Raw genomic sequence first — 12,204 nt, 5'->3', positions numbered from 1 at the left:
TAAGCGCAACTGGACTTCACTCCTTCTTTTAATTTTCTATCCCCTGCATCCCATTCTCCCTTTCTCAACTTATGCCTAGTGGCAAACTTTTCGAAAAAAAAATTGAATGACCTTGGAAGTTGCAATGCGAAAAGTAGAGCTGCGCTGTAAAAGGAAATGATGCGATGCCATGAAGACACGTGCATAGGGTCCTAATCATAGCCGCGTAAGAACCGCTCCGACGACGTGCAAAGCTTTTCATGACTCAGGCAAATGGCGGATACAAAGTTCTCTGCCGTTCTTAACAGATTATGCAAGACATCTGCCAAGGCGAGTCTTTCTAGTGCGTGGTTATGGTAAAGAGCAATGAAGAGGTAACTGCTAAGATAGCTCGAGCACCAAATGAAATGCAAGTACCGCTGTGCGATGGCCAGCACGCCTGATATCAGTACAAGCAGAAGACTTGCAGTTTCGCTGAATGCCTGTAAAAATGTCCAAGCCCACTTTAAGATGCGCACTTTGAGGACGGTTGCTTTCGATGTCAGGTTCAGCCCCATCATAGCATTCCTCACTCGCAGTGAAGATGGCGGCTTTTTATGCAGACAGCGACCGCGTGCGCGTTTCAGGCACTGTTATGGAAAGGCTGCTAGAAGGCATTCGAGCGCATCCCTGCGTCTATGATACCAAACGGATTGGCTACAGGGACGTTGAGAGGGGAAAAAAATGCCTGGGATGCAATCCGTCAGCAATGCGGCCGGGTACAGCTGTGAGCTCTTCGCTGCAGTGCGTAATATGGTGTTGTTTCCCTTATCTGCAGTACTTTCAGTGGAAGAATACCAGAAACTGTGGAAGCGACTTCGCATAGTGTTGTGACAGGTACACGCCGGAATCGAAAGCCGTTCGATTTGGCGACACGAAACGGCGGCGCGGCTCAACAACATGATAATTCGCCAAATCGATGAAATTCTACAGGATTTCCGACCGAAAAAGCGATCCTCCTGACTGTAAATTCTAATTATTCTGCAATCGTACAAATACAGATGAGATACAGGTACAGATAATGATTAGTTTTCAGTAAAACACCCACGTACACAGTCATTAGCGTTCCGCCCGTAGCCGTCGTCGACGCGGGCTCAGGCCGTTGCTGGGCTGGACGTCTCCACGGTGGCTGAAAATGCTTTTTGCCACTTGAACATTAGCAGTAAGCACATCGCATCGTTGCCTTGATCACGACAGTAAATTTCTCGATAGGCGACCAGTTCCTCCCAGGATCCCTGTCGTCTGCTCGAAAATGCACACCGAAAGCGCGTACCAGCGCTCAAGGGTATCTTGTGCGCATGCACGCCGCGGCACCATGTTCGTCAGCCGCGCCAGACTGTAGAAGAGGCAGTTTCTTGACGCGCCCGTCGTAGCCGGCATAATGTGACCGACGTTACCGGCTCTGCCAGTCGCGTCGACAACGTTGGACTATAACGGGCGCTTAATGGCCTTGTCTCGTGCACCAACTGCGCTCGTTTCCGCGCAGTGCTCGGCTACGTGTGGCGTGGGCACGCAGACACGGGCAGTGGAGTGCCGTGACCTTCGCGGCCGCAAGAGCCACCTGTGCGACCCTAAGCGACGGCCGAGGTCCAAGCAGCAGTGCTCATCCGGAAACCCCTGCTTCTTCAAGGGTGAGTAGTGCGTGGTACTCAATACCTGCAGGTACTGCACTCATGGTATAGCCAAATTCTCTATTTCGAACGAGGAAGCCACGCCTTAGCCGAAATCGAAGGGCGCTGGCTCCTGGATGCGATCAGTGTTGGAAGCCCGCATTCACAGGATCACGTCTAGGCTAACGTCTTCACAGAAGGCAAGTTTCTGACCTTCATTCGGTTTATCAGTACGTACAATTTTCACCTATTCCCCATAGCCGCTTAGCACATATGATGCTGTCCGGTGGCCTTGTTGCTTTCGATGCTCCAAAGACGCTGACACGGTGATTTTCGTTACACTTCTGAAGTCATTCCGACGAGCAAGGCACCATTGCCAACAATCACGCGTTGAGCTGCCTGACTTCTTTTAGAAAGCATTATGTATACACCGTATCCTTGCGATATTATCTCAAAGCTAATCACAAATTTTTAGCCTTAGTGCCTTGCCGCCTATGGCTGCAGCCTGCAGGGAGGATGTGATACTCAATGGCGCTACACAATGGGAAAAACAGGGACCGCGAACAGCAGAAACAAATTTGTATTACTGCGTAAATTACCAAACAGACCATGGTTTTCTGTCGAGTATGCCGAAGTGTCATCTGACTTGAAGAGTATCCACACAGATTAGAAAGTTATCGCTGTCTGGAAGCCCTTTTCCACTGCACTGTCTCTGGCAGTTCCGACGTTCAAGGTCCGCTGGCACGTCCCCTAGTGATAGACACTTGCAGAGGCGAGTAGCGGCTATAAAATAATTTGCGCCAAGACAACAGGTTACTCTTATGACGCTGTACTTGAGTAACGGCGAGAGAAGCTTTTTCCTTCACACTAATAATATGTCAGTGCTTAACATTATATTTAAAGGAGGCCCCCTCGGCACTCTCAGTTGGGTAGTCTCGGCAAAATCTCGGTAGCCGATTTTCTATTCGAGTAACGAGAAGCATAGGCAATGTACAAGTCCGTATCTAACGCTAAAAAAACGATCTCCTTGCTACTTACACCATTTACACTCATTCTCTATCACCTGCAGGCAAGGAATTCGGATCCCAAGAGGATGCCCCTCCTCAAGGATTCGCGCCATTCAATGCCCACTCTAAGCCACAGCACCAATCACCGGAGCCAAGGTTCGCACTAGGTTCACCTTACCTATTCATAAATAGTTATGAAATTATTTGAAACATATTTTTCCGTGTTTTATGTACAACTGCAGCAAGTTGCAATCCAGCGGTCCAGTCCTGTGCGCCTGTCGCGTACAAGTGCCCCGCGCTGATGTCAGTGTCCCCTTTGTGCACAGCTTCATCGTCGGAGACTGGGGATCCTGCAGCGTCACCTGCGGTGATGGTGTCCAGAAGCGATCAGTGGAGTGCAAGATCTTTCTCGAGTTTTCCCGCACGATGGCTAAGCTGCCGGACAAAGAGTGCACCGGTAGGATGCGTCCCTCCACGGCCACTGTTCTGTGCCGAGGCAGTTGCTCTCTTATAAGGGTGCCCATCTAAATTTAGGCAAGGAATTAAAAATGAAACATTTGAGGTAGACCAGAGAAACCACTTGTGTACAGCTGCCGGCCATCTGTCGCAGCACAGAATTTTTTAAATTTTGCTAACTAATTAGTAATTAGTATACTTTTTCTAATTTACTAATCATTGCCTTTAGACAATAACTGGATTTGCAAAGTTGGAAAGCACCTTCCAAAATGCCCATTATATTTATTTTCGATGAAGAAAGCCTTACGTGTATCGTTTTTCCAAACTCTAAAGAAAACCCGCGAAATACAAAAGTATATCACGTGAATGGCACATTCGTGCGCCACGATTGTGCTGCTCTCGACCGGTTTCAGTGAACGAAATCAGCTGCCGCCTTGGCTCCATGTCCCAAATGCAGTGGCAGCCGATGAGTGTGTGGTGGTTTCTTCGTCCGCTTCAGGCAGTCGGCGCACGTGACGGCGCAAGTCGCAGCGAGCTCACCGCGTTGGCTGCAACCATCGCCAACATATCAGCCTACCGCTGGGGCTGGGCTGAGAGTCACGGCCACAGCTAATTTCGTTCACTCAGACCATATCATATGATTGAGGGCACCACAATCATGGCGCACAAATGTGTTAGTCACATGATATATATATATAAGATGAGGTAGGGGCGCACAAACGAAAACAACGGTTTATTTCGTTTGTGCGCTCCTACCTCATCTTATACATATTCTGGATCCTGGAAGACTTTTATGATATATATATATATATATATATTGTCACGTCTCGATTGAACGCCAAGGAGGACCCAAAGATAGGACGGGTTTAATAAATCAACCTGGACGAGTCTTGCGCTCCAACTTCCTTCTCTTCCAGGCTCGCGCTTGTGGGGCCCAGTCATCATCTTTGGCGTCGTCTTCTATGCGGCATTTGCCCCCCTCCTCAGGAAGCATCGTCCCGATGAGCACAAAAGGGAGTAGGGGGTCAAGGTCAGTCCGAGTTGTACGGCTTCATGCGTACAACGTGGACGACGTCGGCTTGTTGCTGGCGTCGCTTCGAGGTCGACACCCCGTCTGGCACCACCTCATAAGTGACGTCGGTTAAACGTCGCTGAACAACATATGGCCCGAAATATCGCCGCAATAGTTTTTCGGAGAGTCCACGGCGGCGAATAGGCGTCCAGACCCACACTTTGTCGCCAGGTTCGTACATGACATGTCGGCGTCTATGATTGTAGCGTCGTGCATCATGCTCTTGCTGATTCTTGATCCGCACACGCGCTAGTTGGCGGGCTTCCTCTGCACGCTGAGCGAATTCCTCGGCGTCCTGATCGAGATCGTCGGTGTCGGCATTCGGGAGCAACATTGCATCCAGCATAGTTGTTACTGGTCGCCCGTGAAGGAGGCTGAATGGTGTCATACGAGTGGTGTCTTGGCGTGCCGTATTGTAGGCGAACGTGACGTAGGGAAGAATTTCGTCCCAATTCTTGTGGTTCACGTCAACGTACATGCAAAGCATGTCTGCAATGGTTTTATTGAGGCGTTCCGTCAACCCATTGGTTTGGGGGTGATAGGCTGTAGTTTTACGGTGACTGGTACCACTGAGGCGGAGAACGGTCTCCAAAAGTTCGGCCGTAAATGCAGTTCCTCGGTCAGTTATAATGAGCGCCGGAGCGCCATGCCTCAGGACAATGTTCTCCACGAAGAACCGAGCTGCTTCGGCGGCGGTACCCCTTGGCAGAGCCTTGGTCTCCGCGTAGCGGGTTAGATAATCGGTGGCGACAATTATCCATTTATTTCCGGCTGTCGACGTCGGAAATGGTCCCAGGAGGTCCATGCCGATTTGCTTAAAAGGTGTTGTTGGCACTTGAAGAGGATGGAGTAGGCCAGCTGGTTTTACAGGGGGTGACTTACGGCGCTGGCAGTCTATGCACGTACGTACATAGTGTTTCACTGTCGCAGGCAGTTTTGGCCAGTAGTATCCGTGCTGGACTCTAGCCAACGTGCGGGTGTAGCCTAGGTGACCGGCGGTTGGCTCGTCGTGACACGCTTGCAGAACTTCACTGCGGAGAACAGATGGGACGACGAGTAGATGACTGTTTCCCCCAGGGCGGAAGTTCTTCTTGTAAAGCACGTTGTTGCGAATAAAGAATGAAGAGATTACTCGGGTGAAAACCTTAGGCACAACGGTAGTTCGTTTTTCCAAGAAATCAATAAGAGGGAGCAATTCCTGGTCTTCTCGCTGCTGTTGGGAAAGCGTTGCGTCATCTATGACACCTAAAAATGCAGTGTCTTCATCGGTCATAGTGAAAGGTTCGACCGGCGCTCGCGAAAGGCAGTCAGCATCCGCGTGCTTTTTCCCAGATTTGTAAATAACTGCCATGTCGAATTCTTGTAATCGAAGGCTCCAACGCGCGAGTCTCCCTGAAGGGTCCTTTAGATTCGTCAGCCAACAGAGCGAGTGATGGTCGCTAACGACTTGAAAGGGGCGAGCGTACAAATAAGGGCGGAACTTCATAACCGCCCATACCACTGCAAGGCATTCTTTTTCGGTTGCCGAGTAGTTCGCTTCTGCTTTAGATAGGGTCCTGCTGGCGTAAGCAATTACTTTTTCTACACCACCCTGGCGCTGCACCAGCACAGCACCTAAGCCCACGTTGCTGGCATCCGTATGAAGCAGTGTAGGGGCGTCGTCATCAAAGTGCGCCAGGACAGGTGGTGTCTGTAAACGTCTCCGCAGCTCATTAAACGCTTGTTCCTGTTCTTCATCCCAGTGAAAGACAGCATTGTCACGCGTCAGCGAAGTTAATGGCCAGGCAATTCGTGAGAAACCAGCAATAAACCGGCGGTAATAGGCGCAAAGACCCAGGAAACGCCGCAATGTCTTTTTGTCCGTAGGTGTCGGGAACTTGGCGACTGCGGAGAGCTTTTCAGGATCAGGCCGGACACCTTCTTGGCTAACGACGTGACCTAAGAATTGCAGCTCCTCGTACCCGAAGTGGCACTTCTCGGGTTTTAGTGTGAGGCCCGCAGATCGTATGGCCTGAAATACAGCTAGCAGACGGCGTAGATGCTCTTCAAATGTGGCCGAAAACACAATCACGTCGTCAAGATACACCAGGCATGTTTGCCACTTAAGTCCCGAGAGCACAGTATCCATCAACCTCTGAAATGTTGCTGGTGCTGAGCATAAACCGAACGGAAGGACCTTAAACTCGTACAATCCATCGGGAGTGACGAATGCTGTCTTCTCCCGATCTCTCTCGTCTACTTCTATCTGCCAATATCCACTTTTCAAGTCCATTGATGAGAAGTAACGTGCATTTCGTAGGCGATCAAGGGAATCGTCGATGCGAGGAAGAGGGTACACGTCTTTTTTAGTTACTTGGTTGAGCTTGCGGTAATCTATGCAAAATCGTAAGCTGCCGTCCTTCTTTTTAACAAGTACCACGGGGGAAGCCCAGGGGCTCTGTGACGGCTGGATAACGTCGTCTCTAAGCATTTCGGCCACCTGGCGCTGAATGGCTGCACGTTCTTTCGGAGCTACACGGTAAGGATTTTGTCGAATCGGGCGAATCGAGTCATCCGTGATGATTCGATGTTTTGTCAAAGGCGTTTGGCCGATCCGCGATTCGGAAGCAAAGCAGTCTCGAAATTGATCTATGAGATCCAAAAGACGGTCCCGTTCTGAAGAAGACAAATTTTTACTCACATCGACGATGGTTACGGGCGTCTTGCACATTGATCCTTCCTGTTGCAGTGAGAAGCAGTGCTGCGCCTTTGGGACGCTGTCGAAAAAGGCCACAGTTGTGCCTTTCGGAATTTGCTGACGCTCGTCGCTGAAGTTTGTCAGCAGCACTTCGGTCTGTCCATTGGTCAAGTTGACTAGCCCTCGAGCTATAGATACACCTCGGCTTAGTACCAGGGCGACTGCCCTTTCGGCGATACCATCGCCGGTATGCGCCATGTCGCACTTCACTTCAACAAGAGAGCATGATCGCGGAGGTAATGTCACTGTCTCATTGGCGACACGTAAGGGCATCAGTGGTACTTCCGCACAACCAAGGTCTTCATGATTGATGGTGAAGGCAACGACGCTGTCACGAATGCTGATTACAGCCCCATGAAGACGCAGAAAGTCCATGCCCAAGATGAGATCTTTGCAACAGTCAGGGAGAATAACGAAGCTGCCAACAAACACCGCGTTTCCTATTCCTATCCGGGCAGTGCACTTCCCTGTCGGTGCCAGTAGCTGGCCTCCAGCACTTCTTATTACTGGCCCAGTCCATTCGGTTTTTACTTTGCGCAGCGTGTCAGCCAGTTTCTGGCTAATAATTGAAAAATCCGCCCCGGTATCCACCAGAGCATGTACCTCCAGCCCATCAATGGAAACGGCGAGGTCAGCGCTAACAACGTTATCTGGGTTGCTCGTCTCTTTCGGCATTTTCGGCGGAAGTGCGGCAAGGTCAGCGGTATCAGCTTCGTCGTCGGGGCTGCTCATCTGATGCGGCATTTTCGGTGGTAATGTAGGCGGCATTTTCGGCGGTAGTGCGGCAATGTCAATACTAACGGCAGCGTCAGAAGCACGGGCTGTCGGCTGTTGCGGCGGTGGTGAGGGTTTTGACACTTTTAGACTGTGTGCAACCTCCCCTCGTGAGGTTGCGGCTGTTAGTTTCCCCGGTGAGGGCTAGGGGACCGCCGTCCGCCAACGTCAGCATTGCCACGACGCATCGGCGGAGAATAACGCTGTGGCGATGGGGAGGAGCGGCGGCGGAAGCCCGGGGATTCGGTTTCCCTGCTGACCGGAAGGCCATCGTCGGTTTGGGCAGTGTCAGCGTCGAAGCGGCGGCGAGCAGAAGCAGACGGAAAGGCCTGCCCCTCTTCGCGGTAACGGCAGTACCGATATACGTGGCCAGGTTGTCCGCAGTAGAAACAGAGTGGCCGGCTGTCATAACTGCGCCACCTGTCCGTTCGGCGTAGTTGAGAGCACCTGGAAGGCGCCCACTGAGGCCCCTGGAAGAATCGCGTCTCCTGACGGCTTGGTGCGCTCGGTGAGGCGTGGTCTGGAGGCGGGCGACGTAGGACCGCGGCGTAGCTCTCAGATTGCGGCTCGTGATAAGGTGCAGGAATGTTGGCCGGGTAGTTGACCGGTTGTGGAACGCGGTATGGTGGTTCGGAAATGACTGCCGCGTTGTCGACTGGATGAAATTCGTTGCACTGGGCAGACGGTGTTAGGGAGCACCGAATTTCATTCCTTACAGCCTGCACGAGGGCCTCTGACGACTGAGCTTTCGTAACCGAAATTCGCTGCAACTCCTCAAGGACAATTTCTCTAATCATGTCTCGAAGAGTGGTCTGATCTGTTGCAGTCAGCGCCGCCGCAGTCGTCGGGGCACAGCCGGCTGGTCGGTTGTACTGGCGGCACCGATCTTGGAGGGCTCGCTCTATAGCCGTAGCGTCCTTAATGAACTCACTCACGGTTTTAGGTGGGTTGCGTACTAAGCCGGCAAACACCTGTTCTTTGACACCGTGCATGAGATGCCGTAACTTCTTTGGCTCACTCATATCAGGGTCGGCACGGCGAAAAAGGCGAGCCATGTCTTCCGCAAACATAGCCACGCTCTCATTCGGCTTCTGGACACGCACTTCAAGCAGGCGCAGCGCATTGTCGCGTCGATCAGTTCTCGCAAAGGTGTCTACAAGCTGGCGGCGGAAGTCGTTCCATGTGGATAAGCTGGCCTCGTGGTTTTCAAACCACGTTCTAGCATTATCCTGAAGGGCAAAATAAACATTGCAAAGCTTGTGATCTTCGCTCCACTGATTAATCTTGGCCACTCGCTCAAACTGGTCAAGCCAGTCCTCGACATCTTCAAACGCTTCCCCGCGAAAGCACTCTGGCACCTTGGTGTTCTGAAGAGTCACCGGTGTAGGGTTGGGATGTGCCATGGCTTTGGAGACCTGATGGACTTGGTCGTTTGAAGAGTAGCTTGGCAGATGGTTGTACTCCGGGGCTAGGCCTAGAAGGCGGCGGCTAGCGCGATGTACAGGCGTGTCGATGTCTGGGATTCGCTGTGGACTGCCGGAAGGAGTCTTATGCATACCCCAGCGCGCTCCACCAGTGTCACGTCTCGATTGAACGCCAAGGAGGACCCAAAGATAGGACGGGTTTAATAAATCAACCTGGACGAGTCTTGCGCTCCAACTTCCTTCTCTTCCAGGCTCGCGCTTGTGGGGCCCAGTCATCATCTTTGGCGTCGTCTTCTATGCGGCAATATTGTATTTGTATTTCGCGGGTTTTCTCTTAAAACTTGTAAAAACGACACGGATGAGGCTTTATTTATCGGAAATTAGTAGAATGGGGGTTTTAGAAAGTGCTCTCCAACTTTTTAAATCACTATTACTGTCTAAAGGCAATACTGTGGTGCGCCAGATGGCTAGCAGTTGTATACAAGTGGTTTCTCTTGCCTATCTGAAACGTTTTATTTTTTAACCCTTGGGCTAAAGTTAGCTTGGACACCCGGTATATCCTGCAAACCAGCGCCCGGTTAAAAGACTCTGACTAATGTGGTCTTGCAAGCGTTATATTCACCTTCATAAAATATGCGAAGTGTGGTTAGGGACAGATTCGTCGGCCGCTATTGGAGAAAGATTTTCTTGGCTCGTACTTTTATATTCACTCAGCGGATTCCGACAGCTGGGCTCAAAGGAATGAAAGGTGTTTATATATGATATTGGACACTGAGCTGTGCTTGTAGCAGAGGAAAGGGGTGAGGATTAAGCCCACAGGCAAACAAAAAAGTGTTTTTCTCAGAGTCATGGCAAGGTAAGAGAAAGCCAACTGGAAACTTTGGAAAAGCTCTAGTGAATACTCAAAACCCGCACGAACTTCTTCACAGGACAGCTGGTGCTTATTTCAGCGCAAAACAAGGGGGCTTTTTCTTACAGGCGGCTGTTGCGTAAAGCGGATGTGAGCCTTACTTGTTGAAGGCTGTCGTGTGCCATTTTGCCTAGGATGTGCGAAGTGCGATGTTAGATCCCGCGCCAAAACGCGTGCGCGACGGCGCAGGCATCCGACCAGCAGAGATGCAGCGCTGCACGATGCGGCCCTGCGCTCTGGACCAGAACCGTGGGGACTCCGACGAGGAGGAAGCCGACGAGGAAGGCGACACCACGTCCGATGCGAAGCCAGGCACTCCATACTCGTGGCGCTCGGTCGGATACACACCCTGCTCGGCCTCCTGTCTGGGAGGTGGGTCTCGTGTGCTGAATAAGTGCTGAAAAAGCATTTAATAAGAATGAAACGATACATGACCCCGCTGAAAATTACCGACAGGCTAGGTCATTACGTCGTTCCCTAGCCAAGGCTCGACTTTCTCTGGCGAGACTTCTTCCTTCATCGAATGACAGTCCCAACCGGCTTTGTCTAGGGAGAAATGGTCAAACTCAGGAACCTAGGTTCCTGGAAGGCCATGGATTCCAATCTCACCATCTCATCTCAAAGGTGATACCCGAGTTGGCCATTCGGTCATAGCACGGGGTTGCGTTACGCTACAAAACCTGACGACCAGTTGGTGCACGGATGTGTCAACTGCCAACCACCTGCCAGATCTAGTATGCCCATGGTTTTTCGTTCCCAACGCCGACGCCGGATTTTCTGGAAAACTGAGTATCAAAGCTGCCGCGTTAAAAGGGCGGATTAACAGCAGGTCTCACTGCTCAATTGGCTCCTTAACCACAACTTGAGAGAAGGGACGGAAGGGGAGTGAACGAGAAACGCAACATGCTATGCAGTGCAAGGCTCAGAAATAACTTCGACCACCGACTGACCTTTAATGTACAGTGGCTACCTAAAATGCCAACTCTTCGCCATTGGGCTGCCGTTCTCTTGAGTTAATAAAACGCTCCGGTATTTTCCTTCTTTTCGCGATGCCTGCGATGATGTGGCACCGCTAGTTGAGACATACCCATACCCCATCGCGCTAACTTCCAAGCCCACCCGTATGACGTCATCTCAGGTGGCACATCGAACGTCATCGAGTATGCCACCTGCCTGCCTATACACCCCTATTGCAGTAAAGATGCATCTATATTCCAAATGGGACAATACGTTCATGGTGGCTCGGGTCCACCTAGGCAGTGCAGCGCTGTTTTTGTGGAGGGGGCAGGTGGTTAAGATATACCGAGGCCGCTTATCTTGGAGAAAACGTATTGTACGGCTATCGTTGTAGACATATAGCGCCCTCACTACGCTAACTGCTGCTACCAAGGCTGTGACGTAAGAACTTGCACACGGTTCTGAAAGGTGGGGAGTCGAAGTAGTGCACGATGACGGGTGGCGCGCTTCATCACTGTTGCATTTACTGGTGTCTGATCCCGCCGTCGACGGGACTGCGGCCACTGCTCGAGGAAGGCGAGCGAGGCCGCTCAAGTGCAGTCCGGATGCACCGTCTAGCACAGGTGCCGACGGAGGCCGGTCGGGCGCCTTCGACGTAGGTGGTAATTGGCAGGTGACGTGGCCGGGCACTGATTGGTCGTTGGGTTGTGTGACTTCATGAAACCCATGACTTATCTGACACGAGCTGCCAACTAGGGCTTCTCTTTTGAGATGGTCAAATGAGAATGGACCCTCCGGGATGCCTGGAGTGAGACATACATCTTCTCCTCGGGCGCACAAGGGTGTTCGTATGACATGTTTAAATCGAGGATTTATGCCTGTGTTGGGCGGGTTTTCATATAATGTGGCAGCTTATTACTGTAAACTAATGAGTATATATTTGAGAGGGAGAAATTAACGTTTTAGCGATTAGGGAAGAAGCAAAATGTATGTGCGAGAATCCGCAAGGGGATCCGACACAGAGGAACTATTAATGCCGTCGTCCTTAAGTTCAGTTCAACTGAACTAACTAATGAGTATATATTTGAGAGGCAGAAATTAACGTTTTAGCGATTAGGGAAGAAGCAAAATGTATGTGCGAGAATCCGCAAGGGGATCCGACACAGGGGAACTATTAATGCCGTCGTCCTTAAAGGTGGAGATAAAGAGCCCCCGATTTTTTTTCGCTCCTTTTTGAGC

At 51.1% G+C, this 12,204-nt stretch overlaps 1 protein-coding gene across 1 annotated transcript in view; it reads left to right on the top strand.

Moving 5' to 3' along the window:
* Positions 1 to 12,204, top strand: part of LOC146197846 (protein madd-4-like) — a 261,142-nt gene that overhangs the window by 226,846 nt on the left and 22,092 nt on the right. The window contains exons 8-11 of the mRNA XM_084593100.1: positions 1,505 to 1,649; positions 2,698 to 2,791; positions 2,962 to 3,092; positions 10,198 to 10,380. Coding sequence (XP_084449226.1) covers positions 1,505 to 1,649; positions 2,698 to 2,791; positions 2,962 to 3,092; positions 10,198 to 10,380 — 553 coding nt within the window. The remainder of the gene's footprint in view (positions 1 to 1,504; positions 1,650 to 2,697; positions 2,792 to 2,961; positions 3,093 to 10,197; positions 10,381 to 12,204) is intronic.

The sequence above is a fragment of the Amblyomma maculatum genome, chromosome 2 (genome assembly GCF_055883805.1).
Source record: "Amblyomma maculatum isolate TAMU_Amacu chromosome 2, ASM5588380v1, whole genome shotgun sequence".
Classification (NCBI taxonomy): Eukaryota; Metazoa; Arthropoda; class Arachnida; order Ixodida; family Ixodidae; genus Amblyomma; species Amblyomma maculatum.
The sequence above is the reverse complement of the archived record's forward strand: the minus strand, read 5'-3'. Positions and strand labels throughout refer to the sequence as shown.